The sequence below is a fragment of the Vulpes vulpes genome, chromosome 5 (genome assembly GCF_048418805.1).
Source record: "Vulpes vulpes isolate BD-2025 chromosome 5, VulVul3, whole genome shotgun sequence".
NCBI classification, from domain to species: Eukaryota; Metazoa; Chordata; class Mammalia; order Carnivora; family Canidae; genus Vulpes; species Vulpes vulpes.
The window spans coordinates 128,996,390-129,017,132 of NC_132784.1; the positions used below are offsets into that span (position 1 = coordinate 128,996,390).

General features: G+C 36.6%; 1 protein-coding gene across 1 annotated transcript in view; it reads right to left on the minus strand.

The window, feature by feature from the left end:
• Window positions 1–328: 328 nt before the first annotated feature.
• LOC112908574 (uncharacterized) overlaps window positions 329–20,743 on the minus strand; it is a 41,667-nt gene continuing 21,252 nt past the window's right edge. The window contains exons 4-7 of the mRNA XM_072760175.1: window positions 12,808–12,870; window positions 6,715–7,044; window positions 3,429–3,476; window positions 329–975 (exon numbers count right to left, since the gene is read on the minus strand). Coding sequence (XP_072616276.1) covers window positions 833–975; window positions 3,429–3,476; window positions 6,715–7,044; window positions 12,808–12,870 — 584 coding nt within the window. The 3' untranslated portion in view covers window positions 329–832. The remainder of the gene's footprint in view (window positions 976–3,428; window positions 3,477–6,714; window positions 7,045–12,807; window positions 12,871–20,743) is intronic.

A 20,743-nucleotide genomic window follows, 5' to 3' on the forward strand; every position in this document is an offset into this window, starting at 1 on the left:
CAGTGTTAGTGCAGTTCTCATGGGATTCTTGTGAGATCAAGAAATGTGGTGCCCATGAAACACTGGTGTAGTTTTGACCACAGCTGCCAGACATTTATGTTATACTGTTGCCACTAGAGTGTCATAAATGAAATGGGTCTGAATCAGCTGACCGTTGAAGGAGAAATAACCTGGGCACCATCACTGGCTGTGGCTCTCAGGTGCCAGTGCCTCAAAGAAGTCATAATAAGGACTATGTCAGGGAAAGAATTAGAAATTTGGAATTGACCATTATTACAACCACTGCTGATTTTGAAAACTCAGTTGTCATGTTGTCCCTTACCTCAGAATCTCAGTTAGATTGCACCAAATGAAAGAACACAGATGCAAAAGTAGACTTTTGATTGTTTTTATTATGCTTCTTTTCAAAAATAGTAGAGGTAGCAAAGATGCCAGCTTCCCAATGTGTAAAATAAAAGGATTTGAAGCAATTATCTGGTTAAAGACCCTTTGGAGATGTAGCTGGAAGCTGTGTATTGGCTGAATTCTGAGGTATGGGTACTGGCTGGCTGAGCTGCTGCTGGACATCGAGGAGAGAGCAGCGCTGAAGCCCCTAGGGATGGCCCCCTGGCCCCGCCCCTGAGTCATGACAGATTTTGTTCTTGCTACAGAGTGAAAGTTTCTGTTTGCCCAGTGGTTTGTAAACCTATTCTGCAATAATTTCTCAATAGGAAAAGACACATTTGAACTGAAATAATCCAATCTCAGAGAGAAAGCTGCACTAGATCCTCAGCAGACACTTTTTGCCACAATAGCCAATGGAGAAAAAGGGGACCTTTGGTGTCACCGTGTGTTAGGAACTCTTCCCATTGCCACAGAATTCTGGTCTCCCAAGCAGATAGAAGGTGATGATGACAGAGTAGACCAGGCTCTTGAGGAGGAGGAGGAGGTAGATGTAGTAGGCAGAGGTGTTCATGAGCTGCAGCTGCAGGACGTCTAAAAGAAGTCACTAATTAGTTTCACCTGTTCTTTTGAAGACTAGGGCTTATTAGTGGGGGAGGGGCTCACATTATACATTTCTGATGATCTAGATTGAAAGGACCTCTCACATCAGCACAACCCAACAGTAAATGTCTACATCATCAATACTACCACCACCATCAATACCAAATAACTCAGAATCCAGCTTGCAGGTCGAGTCAATAAACAACCTCTGAGAAGCTCACTGAGAACATTCTAAAGTATTAAAAAGTAAGGATATGTCTTAGATAAATGAGTTAGCCTGAAAAAAAATTGGTTAAAAATAGCTTTTACCATTTCTTCCCCCCCCACCACATCTGTAAATAACAACATAGCTAATATGCCTTAACCACTAACTAAATGCCAGGCCTTTCATTTGAGAGGTTTGTAGGCAAAGCTTCAATATTAATTTTACATTTTTAAATTTAATTTCATATATGGCATTTAAATTCATATACGGCTTATACTACATGCCAACATATAGTATAACACTCAGCACTTATCCCGTCAAGTGTCCTCCTCAGTGCTCCTCATCCAGTTACCTCATTCCCTTACCCACCTCCCCTTCTGCAACCTTTGTTTCCCAGAGTTAGGAGTCCCTTATGTTTGTCTCACTCTCTAATTTTTCAACCTTGGAGATTATTATTTTCATTGCCATCTTACAAATAAATTGAGGACAGAGAACTAAGTTGCCTGATGTCATACAATTAGTAAGTACCACAAGCAAGATTTTAATCCCAGCACATGATGTTCGAGAACACATTCTTACTTACTCTGTATTTCTGTACGTCCACGTGTAATAAATACCCCTGACAACAAAGAGTTAAGCATCAATATAAAGATGGATTGCTAATTTGGAAGCATCTTAGCTATTATACCTTATACATTGCTGAGATTCCTTTTAGGGGAACAATCAATGGAAATGTGGTTGTGCTGCAGTAGAGTAGGTAGGAGGTTTCAGTAAGAGGGTTAGTTGTGATGAATACTAGGTGATGTATGGAAGTGATAAATCTCTATATTTTAAACCTTAAATTAATACTACGCTGTATGATAACTGGAATTTAAATTAAAAATTTAAAAAATAATAAAATAAAGTGCAAGAATGGTGCTAATCCAAATTCTCTGCAACTTGAGGAGGTCACTCCTTTGTCTTTACTGAATACCTTAATTGTAGCTATGATGTTATAGGATAGTTTATTATCCTATATCCTATCCATTTACTATCCTTTGAGGTTTTGCAGGAAAAATATGATACCAAGAAATAATGCCAGAGATGTTGGGCCAGATTAGCTACTCAAGGAGCCACCAGGCTGAGTCTGTTCCTGTGGAATATTGTTTTACATGTTTATCTCCAAATATTCAGAATTCCGGAATCATTAGCCCTTCATGGAAAAGGACCTCGAGTGGTGTTGTACTCATAATTTCTTGTCCTTGGTCAAGTAACATGTTAGCTAAGGTCTAGAGGCCCCTTGATATTGGACATGGAGAGCAGATAAGCAGGACAAGAGCCAAAGTTCCTTGTGCTTTCTTGGTACATATTTTAGAAGAAAAGGCCAGAAACTAGTACTTACAATGTGTCAGCTAAATGATATACCCTATGATAGATATTCCACATATGTGACATTATATCTTCAATAACTGAGTGAGGTGTTATTCCTATTATTCCTGATTGGCTCAGGAAATGTAACTACTATACTCATATCCATGCAACTAATAATTAAAAGACTGGGGTTAATGTCCAGTCTATGGCATTTGAAACTCTGTACTGACCCCTCTCCATATGTGTATCTGTCTCAGTGCCTTGGCTTTGGGATCTCATACTCTATGACAAAAGCTTAGAAGAAGAATAGAAAACTGAGTAAGTGTATGAATTGTTGGCTCAGTCTGGGTTGAAGCCCCAGATCTCACTGTGTGACGTGGTGCAAGGGACTTAACTAATTTTAGCTCACTGTCTTCGTGTGTAAAATAAGAATAAAATCCTTCATAGTGAGTATTAAGAGAATTAAACAAAATGCACTCACAGTGCAGCACAATGCCTTTTGTACAAGAACTTCAGTGTCAGTTCATGTTATTAACTACCAGCAAGAATAAAGACTTATTAAAAAACCTCTAGAAACAACCTGATATCATGTTTTCCTCAATCAGTAGAAACAAAGGCCACAGAAATATATGAAGTCCATTGCTGCAAGAATTCAGATCACATCACTGAACTCCTAATTTATATTTCTTTCACACCCAAACCAGCATTTACTTTGCAAAGATGACTCCTGAGAAATGACGAATTGATTTAAAATATGATTCAGTCTATTTTGCAAGATCCAGCCATTCTGATATTTCACCCTGACACCAGGGAAGTTTAAATGTCAAGTTGATCAGGAGGAAAAAAAGGCTGTAGTGTAACATAAAGGCAAACATAGACAAAAACTTACCATTTTCATATCTCATAGAAGGTTTTGTGGAGGTAATAGCAGTGAGCTCTAAAAGAAATAAGAGCAAGTATGATTCAATGGTTCATATCCATTATTTTTAATATGTCTGTGTTGTGGATAGATGGATAGATAGACAACAGATAGAATTTGTCAACCCGGAGTATAGAGCCTTTACTAATATGAGCCCCATGATTCCAGAAATGATTGGTCTGATCTGTGTAGTTCAGTAGATCAATTCATATATTGTATTTCTGCACATGAAGATGTTGAAGTTCATGAATGATTCATTTTATCTTTAATATCTAAGGGCAATATCTAAGACTTGTTTTCTGTCTGTGCTCATAGCTCCCAGTCCAGTGCCTGCTGCAAAGAAGGTGTTCTAAAAATACTTATTGAAAGGAAAAATAGCCAGAAACAGTGGATACCGTTCAGTCCTCAGCACGCACTGCTGACATGAAGGATTGCTACCAAAATGAATTCATCCAACCCTGGAATCCACAGTACAATCTTATAAATCAGAAGGAGTCTGGATTAGGTAAATTCCCCACCTTAGCAAAAGAAAGCAGCCTGATATTTCCAAATCATGCATGTTCCCAGTATCCTCAGCTCCTGCACATGATTTTCTGGAGTGGTGGTATTTGTAGACATGATAATGATACTAATGATAACCTGTATCTATCGAGTGATTTTCCTGTGCCAGGCACTTTGTGAAAGGTTCACATGTATTACATCATCTGATCCCCCAATGACATGGATGTAAACTGTATTTTGGAGGACCCCATGTTAGACTCAAAAAAGTAAAGTTTATAGTGTCTAAGTAACTTATTGGGAGTCTTACCAGTGACCGGCAAAGGCAGCACTCAAAGGACCATTGTGAGGGTTTAGATGAGCTAGAGTGTGTGGAAAGTACCTTGTAAAACAATCCATACAAATCATACATAACTCCACCGTTGTGGACTCTCAGACATCATCTCTTACAGTTAGCAAATGACCTTTTTATTACAGAAGTTCAGCATTTCATGCACATCTTTCCAGGGATAGAATGATTGGCCAAGAAATAATGATAGTTTTCTGAATATATAAAACTGAGTTGAAGGTTGTATTTCTCTACAGTGTAAAAAAAAAAAAAAAACACGAAAACAAAAACCCAACATGCATACAAAGACAAGAATCCTTAAAAAGATCATTGACTGTTGGATGGAGGAAGAAAGTCTCAACTGATTTTGATTTATCTTTTCTCTGCTCAATGTGTCCTTGTCCACACAGATATGGTTCTGTTGTGCACATTATTCACTCCACACAATCTTATTTTGGTACACTCTTAAAAAATAAATCTGAGCTATAGGCTTTGGGGTAAATCCAAAAAATAAAAATGTTCATCTAGTCAGGTTTAGATGTTAAAATATCTTCAGGAATTGACTATTAAGTGTCTTAAAAGTCTCTTTCTTTTTCATACAGTGGCTTTGCTCATTAAAAGGGAAATGAACATCCATCACCATGCATTGATCGATTGAAAAACATTAAGGTAGCAATCTCTCACATCAAAATCTGTGTGGTGTAGGCTAAGTTCTCTTTCTCAATTAAGTTTGCTTAAAACTTGGATCAGATTAGTTTTCTCCCTTTGAGATCACTTCATGGATTTGGGCTTCCATGTACTATATATTTTTAGCTTTCATCAAAAGCAAAAAGAACAAACAAAAAACTTACAAGAAAGAGCATTAGAAATTTGCTGACGAAAGGCATTAACAGAAATGCCCTCATTAACTTTGTTCCTATGAGAAGATCTTGGAAGATATTCCTTCTAGGAATTAATTCTCAGGTAAAATACATCATATACAAGAATTTCTCCCTTTTTTCTAATCACCATGGAATTTACTATAGTATATTTTTACTTTGATCACTATAACAATCAATCCCTAAAGGACTACAGCCCAGTGGTTACATTAAACTTGTGCTTCGTTCATTTGTCTCCTGTTTCTTAACTATAGAAATAAAAAATTAGGGTTGTTTGTAAACTCAGTTTTATTTAGGATAGGATATACATTAATACTTTAAACAAAAGAATGAATGTATCTGTGTCATGTTTCAAAACCAAGCATTTTCACTGACATTACACTTTCTATTCATCACATGCCAGACAAAGCAAAGATAAGTGATCCACTCTAATTTGATCATTGGAAAAATGAAGGATCCAAGAAGATAAAGATTTAGTTTAGCAATTCATAGGTACACAGCAAAGGTCTTTGCATGTTTTGTTAAGTGTTTGTTCCCCATTGGTTCCCAAGGGCTTGTGAAACACAGGGAAAAGCTCTAACTGGTTCCTTCTTATGGGCCCTCTGGAGCTTTGGTCTTTGATGTTCCTGCTCAGGACTTGACTTTTCAGTCTAGAGGTTACTAGATCACAGCGAGACCAGGGCACATCCATCTGCCCACACTGTGGAAATATATCCAGTATCTGCACCAATGAGATTAATTTGGGTCACAATGCCTGAATCACAAGTGACCCTGAGTGATTAGGAAAAGTGTATTCTCTCTACTGTAGTGATCCTCCTTGGGAGAGTAGTTCATCCTGCATCCCTCCCAGGCCTGGCACATGCTAGAACTGCAAGAAATGTTTGCTGAGCAGCATTTACCAATGGTAAAGAATATATTCATGTGTAGAATGGATGAATGTTTGTACACGTTAGCTTCACCCAATCTTTACTTACCAAATTTCACCTTAGGGTGGTATATAAAATTCAAAACTGAGAAATCCAAGACCGTACTAACACCTCAGCAACCATATTATTGTAGCCTATATCTCATTGTTAATGAGTTATATTTTGAATAGAGCAAAATTAAAGTGAGAAGCACCTTGACTACTGAGTAGAACATCCCTGAAAGATGTATAATTGTCTTTATTTCCTGATCAAGTGAGATCATTAAAGATGGTTCTCTTCTAGAGCATCTCTTGTGTGTGATATTGCTAGGTGCTTTCATGTGTATTATTTCGTTTAATTCATACAATGACTTTAAAAACATCATTGTGATGACTTTCATGTTTCGGATGATGAAACTGAGGCTGAGAAAGGCTAAGGAAATTAGTCTTTTTCTTTTTCTCTGTATTTTCCAAAGCCCATTCTACTTTGATTCTATGGGGGAAATAACAGAACATCTATGCTACCATTAAACGTAAAAGCATTAAAGAAAAGTTTCATTTTTTTTCATTAATATCTGACAGAAAAGGTGGGATATTTCCTTGGGAAAAAGGGTATGGAAGGTTGTGTTTATATATGCATATACATACCTTTTTTCTGTGAAGGAAATAGAATCTCTTGTTCAACTCCTCCTTTATTCCTCTCATGTTTGATGATACATTTGTATTCTTTATTCACTGACACTCCAGTCACGGTCAGCCAGCTGAATTTCATGTATGTGTCATAAGTCTTTATGGTGTCTCCCTGCTGGGATTTCAGAACTGTTTTGCCATTCTTTTCTTTCCAGTCTATCTTGATAACATCAGGGAAAAAATTCTCAAGAAGACAAAGATATGTTCCAGCATTCTGGAGTGTTGTTTCAGCAATTGAGGGAAGAAAAATTGTAGGCTTGGGGGAAGTGCCTACATTAAGGTTTCTATCTGTGGAGAGGTGTAACAGCAATTAAAACATTATTAGAGCAACACAAGCATTATGTGGTTTGAAACCACCAAGCACAAGAGGAAATTTGCCATAGAATTAGTGCTTACTATAGTCTTTCATCCACAATGGGATAGGAGATACTAAGTGTTCTTATTTTCAATGGGAAAACATGTTCAAGAAGTCATGTAACTTGTCCAGTAGCAGAGTCTGGATTGAAATGTGAGATTTTTTGGAAACAATACACACTCACTTTTTGAATGGGAATCTATTTCCGTGTGTACTTGACACTCTATCAAGTTGACCTTTAAATATTCAAATATGGATCCTATGCACACTGCTGAAGTGATGGAGGTCTCCTACTTGATTTCTGATTTCAAAACATTTCAATCTCATATCTGAACCACTTGAGGATTTTGAGTAGATTAATGTTTAAAGCTGCACCTCCCAATTATTTACAGTGCCTCATATTTAGAAGCAAAGGAGCAATATTTCCAAAACTGCTATTAGAAAACATTCTTTTCAGAAATACTTATATATTAACCTTGTTAAGTAAGGACACATATCAGAATTTTATTTTGCTTTGGAAAATGTTCACTGAAAGCAAATTTTATATTGGAATATCATTTTAAACTTATGTGTGACTAAGAAGATGCCAAATTTGACTCTGAGTCTCCCTTTAAAGTCGAATCTGGGGGATCCCTGGGTGGCGCAGCGGTTTGGCGCCTGCCTTTGGCCCAGGGCGCGATCCTGGAGACCCGGGATCGAATCCCACATCGGGCTCCCGGTGCATGGAGCCTGCTTCTCCCTCTGCCTGTGTCTCTGCCTCTCTCTCTCTCTCTCTGTGACTATCATAAATAAATAAAAATTAAAAAAAAAATTAAAAAAAAAATAAAGTCGAATCTGCCCTTGACAGCTGATAAATGTTTATTTATTTATTTATTTATTTATTTATTTATTTTTTATTTTTTATTTTTTAATTAATTTTTATTGGTGTTCAATTTACCAACATACAGAAAAACACCCAGTGCTCATCCCGTCAAGTGTCCACCTCAGTGCCCGTCACCCATTCCCCTCCAACACCCGCCCTCCTCCCCCTCCACCACCCCTAGTTCGTTTCCCCGAGTTAGGAGTCTTTATGTTCTGTCTCCCTTCCTGATATTTCCCAACATTTCTTCTCCCTTCCTTTATATTCCCTTTCACTATTATTTATATTCCCCAAATGAATGAGAACATACACTGCTTGTCCTTCTCCGATTGACTTATATATTTATTATATTCAGCAGGTGAAATCACAGATACTGTGGCATTCTAAAAAAACATTTATTTCATGTATTATGCTGAGTGAAATAAATGTTTTTTTAGAATGCCACAGTATCTGTGATTTCACCTGCTGAATATAATAAATATATAACTGGTGTAATATTAGGTGTATGGTTCTAGAGTTTGTTGCAAACATAATGTCAAAATATATAACAAAATATCATTAGTTTTAAAGGACATGTCACTTGAACACTGGTATGTTACTTGATTCTACATTTACTATTAATGATTAAAATAAATGTTAGAACCCTTCTAAAATTTATTTCCACCTGAAACTCAAGTGTTTCACTAATATTCACTTTGGGCTAGTTTGGAGTTAGTTTAGTATATCAATGGGCAATTTCCTTAGAAAAGAGGAGTTAAATTTCTCGTATGACAAGAAAAGGAAAAAATTATTTTGGGGGGTGGCTTGTGATACTCATATATATATATATATACACACTCTAATATATAATATATTAAGATTATATCTAAGATATTATATATATATATATAAGGAAAAAATCTTGAGAATTTCTCCCCGTGTAGCAAAGCTCCTGATCAGTAAACAAATGATGAAATTTATTCATTCTATAAACAGAATTAGGCCATAAGGTACTATTTTAAGTTTATACATCTTGCTTGGATTGCAAATAGTATTTTATTGATTATAATAGTAAGATACTGTATATTTATCCAACCATATACTTTATTTTTAATGTAAAAAGCATGTTAGATAAAGGAGATTAGTTTTTCAATTGTGCATGATATTCACATAATGTTAGCCTCTAGTCAACATATTAAGTAATCTAATTTTCATATTAGAAACTTTGGTGTTTTTTTTTTTAATAGGAATACTTCTGATTCATTATTGTAAAGAAATTGAAAATCAAATGATGAAATCAAAAAGTTTCTGGATGGTAACACATTGATTTTACATCCTGTTACTTTTCTTTAGTTAGATTCTTGATATTTTATTCTTTCCAGCATAAAATGAATCTTGAACTTCCACAATTTTCTCAATGGAATATTAGCTGAGCATTAAAATAGTGCACTTGATTATATATGGTTAGTGGTATATTAGTGGTATATTTTGGATAGTAATATAACATGGTTTTTCCTTCAACATTCTTTTTTAAACTTATTAACAGTTATTTTTATGGCCAAAATAATTTTTATGATGCATAAATTAGAAACTAGATTCCAAGATAAACCTGTCCAATATATTTATACACATTCATTTGCATAATCACAAAGTACATTGGAGTTAAATTGTCTGAGTTATTTATATTTTATTAAGATGCACAGTGTGAATTCTATTTAAGTTTACCAAATATCAACTACATTTTCAAGTGCAAGTGTGATATTTCAAACCTCCATATTAATGTTGATTTAATTGTTCTCTATTTTTCTGTTATTTTTCTTTTATTAAGTAAATAATTAGAGCAGTTTCATATTTAAATATGCATTTCAAATTTATGACATTCCTAAATTTATTTAAAGTTCTAACTATAGTTAAAAAATTTAAACTTTTTCTGATAACTATGAGCATGAGGGCCAGACTTGTTGATGTCTAACCATGTCTGCTGGAGGTCACCATCTGTGAATACATTAAAAGTCATGGTGCCCATGGTAATGATGCAGTGGTAGCATGAAATGCACTGTTTAAAGACCATTTCTTCCATTTTATAAAATGGCTGTGGAAGCCAATGCCCACTGTTTCACTTCACATTTCCTCCTAAGAGACTCATACATTGAAGTCTTTTTCTAATTTTTTTGGTGGGAAAGACATAACAAATTTGAATATTTGGTGTGCTTCATTTTCTCAGGTAATATAAAGTATGTACTCCACCACATTTACCTCCTATCTTTGAACATAAAATTTTACCCTGTGTTTCTTGCTAGATAATCACAGGTCTTTTTTTTATCTGATTTCCTTAGTGCTTTTGATCTATTTTCATTTTATGGTCTAACTCTACTTGTGTATTTCATTTTAACTCTTCACAAATAGATTTTGGAAGTAGTTTAAATAAATAAGAAATAGTTTGTGCATTAAAGCTTGTTTCTTTTTCTGCCCCAGAGCTTGGTGGTTTAAAGTCTACCTTGAAGATATTGTGAAAAATAGGAGATGTTTGCAAATTCCACACTGCAATATAGATGCAAAACATACAGAATTCGACACACTGAAATGCCAGGGCATAAGGCAAGTCTTTTGTTCTCCCAATTATCCCTCAATAGGGTTGCCTTATGTTTCCTTGGGCAATCTCTCACTTTAAAGAGGCACTTCTAATGCTCAACTTTGATCAAACAATACTACTTGACAAGATAACAACCTGAAAAATCTCAGTGCTAGTTTTAGAGGTTGTTCTACTAAAGGACGATAAGGAAGTTTAATATGGATTTGGTAAATATTACTTGGAACAAACGTCTCTACACATTATGCTTGCACTGCAAAATATACAATACCAGAGTAAATGAAAAAATATTTTTCAAAAAATTTTTAAGTGGGTAATTTTATATTCAAATAGTATATCCGGTGACCTTATCATAAGGTTATCCAAAAACAGACACTCAGACTCTGAGACAACTCAGAAATTTGTTCTAAAGTAGATGTTTTAGATGCATTGGAGAGCCTGAACAGAAGTTTTTAATGAAATTTAGTGAAAACAAACAAAAAAAGTAGCATTTCTCAACTGATGTTTGATATAATTTTTAACTTTGTAGGTTAATTCAATTAAGATATTAAATATGTGAGTGAATATTTGACTTTTATCCATATGACTATAAGTTTATATATTCAAGTTGTAAAACCTCTTCCTTTTTTCCTTTATGTCTGGACATTTCCACTGAAAAATGAGAGACCACCTTATATTCAGGGTAACAATATTTGAGACAATACTTATTATATTCTCATCATTTTAAATTTTTTTCTAATATTTATTTATTTATTTATTTTGGAGACAGAAGTAGAGTGCTTGAGCAGGGAAGAAAGAGGGAGATAAGCAGACTCTCGCTGAGTGTGAAGCCAACCATGGGGCTTGACCTGTGGCTGGACAGGCGGCTTGATGCAGGGCTTGGTCCTATGACCCTGAGACCATGACCCAAACTGAAATCAAGAGTCAAGAGTCAGATGCTCAACCAACTGAGCCACCCAGGCACCCCCACACTCTCATCATTTTTAGAAGCAGGTGACAATTAATATTAGAAATTGAAGTATTCCACAAATTAGACCATTTGTTCTAAAGTGACCTGTAATAAATATATTTTTCTGTACTCTTGCTTTCATAAAAATTTCCAGTGGTGTTCATTTGAATTCTGGAGAATAGACATTATTTATCACTGATCATGTCCTGTTTTTTATGATAGCTATTTCTATATTTAATTTCATACACTCCTATCACCATTCACTTGAGATTATTGTTACATTGATAAATGAATATATGGAAAGCCAAAATATTAACTATAACAGTGTCACTATAAAATTTTAATTTTTCTTTATTTTTTCCTTTTTACAATTTTTTCATAATAAGCATATATTATTTTAATAATTTTAAGAAAGCAATAGCCAGTTAATCAAAATTTATTTACTAAAGGATGATTATACAAAAAGTGATAGATCTAGATTCACAGTCCATATTTTTCTCTGCACGATACTGTCCTCAAAAACATTTTTTGAGGTCCTCATGAATTATAACTGTGCCACCGTTATTAAACTTGATTGCTAGAATTTACATTGACTATGTAGTCAGTTGGAAAAAAGAGCAGCAGAAACTTCCTTTTCAATTTGTGAATTCATGTGTGCCCCTGATCACAACTACTAAGGAAAACTAAATATATGTCTTTCATTTTTTTCAGTGTTTTATTGCCTTTATGAAGATTCTTTGAAAACTTTTGACTAGACCTAGTACTCTAGAAACATCCTTCTAAGATCTTAACCCTCATGCAGGCAAAGTTCATCTTTAAAGCTAATGAAGAATGAACCAATTTACTAGACCAAGATTAAGGGGGGAAAAAACCCTAGCATATTCTTGAATACGTGGCATAGTTAAATATTTTGATAGTTGATAGTAATCGTCCTCTAACTGAATGAAAGTTTAACAATTTTTGTTCATTCTTTTCCATTGGTTATTTTTCGAATCACATGAATAAGATATACAATCTTCTTTACAAAACTTTCAATGCAGAAATCCCAAGCACACCTAACATTTCCTCCTCTGAGGGACCCGCAGTTGCTCTAGCTAGTTATCTCCTTGTTAATTAATGTCCTCCAAGCTTGCTCAGGCAGCAACTACTTCCAAGGACTGGGATGAAGTCACCAGCTTCTCCAAGGATCATGCTACTACCTGTGACCAAACTGGAATCGAATCCTAGAATTCTGAGCCAGCACCAGCACCTAGCCTGCAGCCCCTGTATTATTTGCCTCCCCTCCCTACCTTATAGGGAAGAATGTAAAGAAAATTTACTTGTAACCCTGAGCTGTGTGCCAGGACCCATCACTTTGTTGCTGTTCCAGCCATACCCACTCACTGTCTAAAAGGCTTTTCCAAAAAAACTCCTTTTGTGCCTCTTTTAAAATTGTGCCCATGTTTTTTCAATATTTATATAAATTTATAAAAAAGGACTCTGCTAATGTGTTTTTTGTTTTTTTGAGAGAGAGAGAGAGAGAGAGAGAGAGAGAGAGAGAAAGTGAGAGAGAGAAAGAGTGAGAGCAGGGAGTTGGAGCAGAGGGACAGGGAGAGAGGCATGACCAACAGGCAAGGAAATCAATTGTCTCAAGACCCTGAGATCATGACCTGAGACCACATCAAGAGTTGGACACTTAACCGACTGAGCCACCGAGGACCCCCAAATTCTGCTAATTTTAAACAAAGATGAAGCTCAAGCAAAACCACATTAGATATGAATTGATGAACTGACCCCTCTCTCCCTGGGCAGCTTGGTTCCATCTTTCTCATCTTACTCACATCTCATCTTACTCACAGTTGGAGAGTCTGAATTTCTGACTATTTTCCTGAATGTTTAATCTCTTCCCTTAATGGGTTTTCTTCTATAATATCGGTTCTTTTACTAGAATATAATTTATAGTTATTATTTATTTAATTTTCAAAGAAGAAAAATAGAAATAATGTATTTGAGTATTTAATAAATTAATAATCAATATTTTTACAGGATTATTTTATCTCTATGTATTGAGGGGTGGATATCTGGTTTGATTGTAAAGTGAGTTCTTTCCAGAATCTAATCCCCACTGATAAAAGACCTGATGAGTTGTTATAGAGTCTGAAATCATAATGATGATCTCTTTTAACCTATTTAATCCTGAAAGACTGTTCCTTTGAACTTGAAATTGCTGTAACAGTTTCCAGGATATTGATTCCAGGGTAAAATTCCGAGCTGCCCATCAAAGGATCCTATTTGATTTGGTCTTTCTGAAGTTGTTCTAGCATGAGTGCAAAGGCAACTTTGAGTTATGTAGCTGAGTTCTGCATGCAGTGCAACTGCTCCCATCCTTTTGTCAGCTTCAATATTTCCAGTCAGTTTGATGCCAATACAGAAAGAAGACTGAATGCATTGGTGTCAGAAGGATTTGTCCTTTAGAAATACCCTAAGAATTATGTTGAGTGAAATAAGTCAATCGGAAAAGGACAAACATTATATGGTCTCATTCATTTGGAGAATATAAAAATTAGTGAAAGGGAATAAAGGGAAAGGAGAGAAAATGAGTAGAAATATCAGTGAGGGTGACAAAACATGAGAGACACCTAACTCTGGGAAATGAACAAGGGGTAGTGGAAGGGGAAGTGGGCAAGGGGGCTGAGGTGACTGGGTGATGGGCACTGAGGGGGGCACTTGGTGGGATGAGCACTGGGTGTTATGCTATATGCTTGGCCAATTGAACTCCAATATAAAAATTAAAAAAAAAAGAAATTTTAATAAATGCATATTCAACATTACTTGCTTGATCTTTTGTGGAGAAGAGAAGCAATTTTAATGCCATGATTAGAAGTAGAAGCATTCTTTTCCACATGAATAGTAATACAAATTATGAGCTATTACTAGTTAAGCATTCTGGTGAAGAGTCTACTTAAAATGTCAGGCTACACAATCAGAATATAAAAATATGGCCTAGGGCACTTGGGTGGCTCAATCGGTTAAGTATCCCACTCTTGGTTTCTGCTCAGGTCATGATCTCCTGGTCCTAGGATAGAGTCCCATGTTGGGCTCCTCACTCAGTATGGAGTCTGCTTCAGATTCTTTCTCCTCCCCCTCTCCCTCCCCTCTGCTACTTACTAAATGATGTGCACTCTCTTTCCCTCTTTCTCTCTTAAAATCTTAAAAAAAAATACGGCCTAATGTTTCTCATAACACATAATGGTTGAGGCCATGCTTTTTGGAGTGGACAAGTCTCTCTTGGATCCCAGTCTTTGCCAGAGTAACCAGCCATGACTTTAGGCAAATAAATGAAATTCTCCAAACCTCAGTTTGCCTATCTGTGAAACAGATCAAGAGGATTTTTTGTATAGGGCAGTTGAATGAAATAATGCACTAGACTAGTCAGCATGGTATCTGGCCCTTAACAAATCCTAGCTATTATTATTATTCCCTCTACTGGGATGATTTCAGGCCATTTTATCAAATTCTTCCGACAAATATATGAATTTTATGAGCAATAGGTGTTACATAAATGAAGAACACAAAAGAGCTCATGAATCTAAGATGTTCTGTGTCTCTGGCAGTCACAAGCTGAAAAATTTGGGGCCCAATGACCAAAATCTAGAGTAGCTGTCCTCCAGTCTAGAAGTTTTTTGAGTGTTGGGACTGTCTTCTTCACCCTTTTATCTCTATTGTCCATCACAGAAACTGTCTTCAATAAATATTTGCTAAGACAATAAATGAGCAAATGAAAATGTAAAAGCATCAAGACTCTTTTCATGGATTCTGTAGCTGAAATGGTTTACTGAGCTCACAAATTCCATTAAAATGGATGATCTCTAGGCAATATCACAAGAATAACAATAGCCCAAATTTTGACTAGTCTCAGCCTCTCCTCTAAGATGCTATAGTAATAAGAATAAGTGGGATTTATTGATTTTCTATGGTCATTTACTGTAGGAGTTAATTTTTTTGCACTGCACTTAAAAAGAGATCAAAGCAGTCATACAGATTTTGCAGGTTATTAGAGAAAGAAGCACTACTCATTAAGAAAGGGGCAGTATTAATACTAGAGGAAGTTAAAGTGTTTCTCACATAAGTGACTGTCTACAAAAAAAGCATGTTGAACCAATAACTCACTGTAATGGTTAGTAGACACAGTTCTCAAAATATCTTAATTTCAATCCTGAATATATTTTATAGTGCAGGTATTTTCTAAAAGTAGAATTTTAATCTGCTTGCAAACACGGAAGTAAATAAACCATTTGCAAAGTAGTTGTGTTTCCATATAGAGGGCCCAGTGGCTGCAAAATTACTGTCCATATGATAAGGTGATACTACATTGTTCTTTCTAAAAAGCTTCGGTCACAGGGTTTAAATAAGACAAAGTTACTTACCTGAGGGTGTTACTATGAGCTTAGTTCCTTCTCCAAATATCTTGATCCAGCCTGAGTTATCACACTGGTTGGAGGCTCTACAAAAATGTCAGCCTTCTCAAGAGCTTCATGGCATGACCAGTAGGTAGAAAAAAAACCTCGCAATTTGACCTGGTTCCCTTGGAAATCCTTGAATATAGGCTTCATAGTATCTGACATTTTATAAATTTTTCTGTAAAGTGCTGATAGGAAACAGAAACAAGAAGAGCAGAAGAAAAAAGATGAAGAGATTGGGAGTAACTGATCAATCAGCTACTTATCTACATTACCAGGAAAAGTATTCAGTCAATTAAGAGATTTTGATTTCCAGGTGTCAAGTGTGTGAAACTGCTCAGAGGTTGCATCAAAGGAAAAAGCCCTTCTGTTCTCACAAACACCAGACCTGCTCTGTTAGTAGTTTGGGATTGTATTTCTAAAGGAGGAAACTCTTCAGTAACCAAAAATACAAATATGCCAACAGAAATATACTTAAGAAATGTGAACAGTGCTCTCCATTTTTAAAATCAGCTACTTTTACGACTTGGCAACATGATTCTTTACCACACAAGGTAAAATGAGAAGCTAATTTGTGTAGCAACATTATTGTTCCTGGAATAAAAAAGAAATTTGTACAAATCTATCTCCCTTGAGATAATAGATTCCTATTTAAACCAAAATTTCAAAACAAAATCAATTTCTCTGAAATGTTGAAAGAAAAATCTTCTTGGAAGCTATTCTATGTTCTTCAGAAATGCATGTGCAGCCCTACTTCTGAGGTTAACTAGCTTTGGACAAGGCATTTGCCATCCTTCAGTCCCCATGTCCCCATTTGTTGTGTGGGCATTGGGCTATGTACATCCAAAGGGCTCTTCCTGTTCCAAGAATTTATGAACCTTTGATTAAGAGAGCAGAGAAAGGTCTGCTGTGATTGCTCAAGTGAGAAAGGAGTTCAGGTTTTCTTACAAGTCCCTTCTGACTTTGTGATATTGTGAGATCTCAGCAGGCACGACAGCAGGTGGTTTCATTGGACATGAGGATTTCATTGATTATCAGATACAAGACTCTGTTGTCTTTCTTATCAGTGTCCAAGCCAGAATTGGGCTAGTCATACAGGGAATATTGGTTGAGCTATATAGGATTTATTTCAGGGGCTCTCCTTCTTTTAGTGGGTACTAGTGGACAGTGGCCTCCTCCAGGAAAACCCCAGACTGCTTGCAACAGTGCAACAGTATGTGCACTGTACGTGCACTGTTGTGTCTGGTGTTGGGGTAAAAGAGAGTTGATTCTGAGAGATTCTCATTTTGGTGTTTCCATTTGAAAAGAAAGAGAGGGAATTCAAAGGCACTTGAAGAAGTTAACAGTGAAAGAGCAAAAAAAAAAAAAAAAAAAAAAAAGGTATAGTCAACCTGCAAACCCAAGGCAAAGGCACATAAGTTCATGGGGATGGCATTTCCAGTGACTAATCAGAATGGACTCCAAGATGGGGCATGAATCAGGACTGGGGAGGCAGTGGCAGCCCCTTTTCTTAAGAGGCAGGGACTGAGGAGGAAGATTGCTTTAGAACCCATGAAAGACCTTCTCACTTTCTGTCTCAGTGTTATTATGTTCGTGGTTTAAAAAAACAAACAAACAAACCTATCAGATGTCAGAAGACCTCACCTAAATCCCCTGTTATAGTAATTCATTGTTATCTTCCCCTTTGGAGCAACACCCTCAAGTTTTCCCTTAGGTTTTGCTCCAAACACACCTATCCTTGAGCTCTTTTTCACACTGAGTTATAGATTTTCCACCACACATTGGGAGAGTGTAGGAAGCTATATGGCTGTTGTGAGAATTGGAAGAAATTCTTATTACTTTATATAGTAACAACTGAGACAATAATCCCACAACTTTATTCAGAAATATGTACATTCTATACATCAGTAGTTTGCATAAAGTTCCCAAGGTTTGGTGAATATTAACGATTACTATAGTTGTTGCTTTAGATGCTAGAATGTTTCCTGTGCTCTGATGTGAATGAAAGAAAATTCTTGGAGGTAAAATATCCTTTGGTTTATTATTCTCAATTATTTTCCCAGTCACAATCCTTAGCTTTTCGAAATAAAGGAAATTTTGCTATTGTTTGGAGAACAATGTAAAATGTGACTTTTAAATGCTACAGTTAGTTTTGATGGCTCAGTGAAACAATTAGTTGTAATGGGAAAGAACTCCATGATGTGTTGACCCTGTGCTAGATCTGTCCTGTATGGTACCTCCTTTAATCCCCAGCAACCCTATGAGAAAGATTTAGTAACTTTTCTGAATTATGCTCTCAGTTAAGTGCTGAGCAGATATTCAAATCCAGGTCCATGTTACTCCAAAGACTATCTATCTATCTATCTATCTATCTATCTATCTATCTATCATCTATCTTTCCTTCCTTCCTTCCTTCCTTCCTTCCTTCCTTCCTTCCTTCCAAGTCAGCACACCATTTTGCACGCTGGATTTGACTTTCTTTCTCAGAAACTTTTCATAGATGGAGAAGTAGGACACTAACTAGGATACCAGTTAGGTCACTAACAAAAGCCAGCCTAGACCCCAGAGAGGTAAATAGATAATAAAGTGACCTACTGAAAGAAACAACACAGATTGCATCCTTGGACTCCTAGCTCAGACCTTCCTGAGGACACAAATGCAGGAGAAAGCCCTGTATAGATAGTAGCCAGGTCCCTCTTGGAGGTAGAAAGGAGCATGTAAGTGTTTGCAGGGGTGTGGAGTTGTGGGAGGGTTTTTGTTCAGTGGCAGTGGAGCATTTCCATATGGTGTATCCCAGCAGGCACAGTAATACAGCCCAGCATCTGCCTCATTAACTCGGTGTATCCTGAGACTCGCAGGCAAATCCTGCTTCCATTTCCTGGCTTCATATCTTTCCTCACTAACACCTTGTTCGTGGACCACATTTTCATTTGAGGAAATATACAGAATTCGTTGTAGAGGCTGGTCTGGCTTCTGTCGGTACCAGTGTATATATACATTCTTCTTAAAGGCACCTGTTTTTATTTGGCATTCTAAAAATGCTGTGTTGCCTTGCTTCTTGATAACGGATGGCATGAGTTGGGTTATTAAAGTGTCTGCCTTGGTATCTGAAAGAAAAACAAAAATATCAGCAAGATTTTGACATTTATCTTAAATAGTGTTCATTGTTCTCTATTAATGAAAAGCTTGGGGTCTGAGGTTCACATGTTCTTCCTGAAGAATTCAAGGTAATGGTGTAATTTATCAGCCTAAGGTGAATGGCCATGTGGGCTTTTTTCTGCCCTTATGGGCTGACTTGATTGCCCATTTTTTCTGCCAGCTTTCTTCACGAAATGAAATCCCCCATGGGTAAAGCCACTTACAGCTCCACAGGGACGTCACGAGGATAACCTGTGTTAGGAGCAGCATCCTACCAGCTCTTGTCAGAGGTGACTGAACACCGGGCTGATCTCTGAGCAAATCTGAGGGCTGGTTTAGTAAGAGGAAGTGGTGCTCTGAACACACAGCAAAGACTCATAGACTGCAGAGAAGGGGCCCACAGTATTTACCCTAAAACATCCTGCAACACAGGGCTCTAAGTCAGTTTATCAGCAGATTTCTCACATCACTATGTGGTTGTTATCATCCAATGATATTAGTGTAAATAAGCCATTTCTTATTAAAGGACTGTTCCTTTATTGGTTCAAATCAGAGTGGGACAAGGGAGGGGGAGAGTTCTGATTTTCTGCCTCCCTTTCTCTGTCCCCTCCCCCCCACCTCCCTGTCTCTGTCTCTGTCTCTCTATCTCTCTCTCTCATGTCTTTCCATTGCAGTTTGTGTAATTTCTAGTGGCCTGTCTTTGTGCCAATTCTTTATATCTCTTAAATACACTGGTGAGCCATTCATTGCATTCTTCATTTCTGTTAAGTACTTTTGGTTTCTTGCATTTCCTTTGGTTCTCGAAATCTCTCTGCTAAAATGATCTGTCTGATCTTGCATATTGTTTACCTTTTCTATTAGATTAGAATCTCTAACGTGTTAATCATAGTTATATTAAATTCCCTGATAGTTCTAACATCTGGGTAATCCCTCAGTCTGTTCTGGTGATTGTTTTGTGTCTTCAGACTGTCTTTATTCTAGACTTGTTGTATGCCTCAGAAATTATTGGTTGGAAGTCGAACATGTTGTATGGTGTAGAAGATACTGAGGTAAATATATTTTGTGCATCTTTCTTGCTAGGCCTTTAGTATGAGGGTTTGGGTTCACTGGTCAGGAGTTAGACTGGATTTGAAGTTTGGTAAGTTGTGAAATTGTGAAATTTGTTGTTGTGACTTCAGACACTTAAAATTTCTCTAGTTGTACTTTGTCTTTGTCTCTTCACTTGTCTTTGAGTCTTTGTTCTGCTCCCGAAGAAAGGTCTCTTGGAGCTCTTTTAGCTCTATTTCACTGTTAGTTTTACTCAGGAATTGCTAGCATGGGGGTGAAAGATCGGGAAAGGAGACATTCTCTGATATTTTTATGAAGTCTCAATTTTAACCAGATACAGTGAAACTGGGTCTTAAGGATGTACTTTCACAAGTAATCCTGCCTCTTTTTTCAGAGGTAGAACATTTTATTTAATTTTTTAAAAATATTTTGTTTTTTTAGGGAGAGAGCATGAGGGGGGAGAGGAAGAAACAGAATCCAAAGCAGGCTACCTACTGAGCATTGAACCCAACACAGGACTGGATCCAGAAATCATGACCTGAGCCAAAGTGCTCAACCAACTGAGCCCCCCAGGCACCCACACCGGTAGAATATTTTAAATCCTTGTCCCCCTCCCCCAACTGCAGTAAGT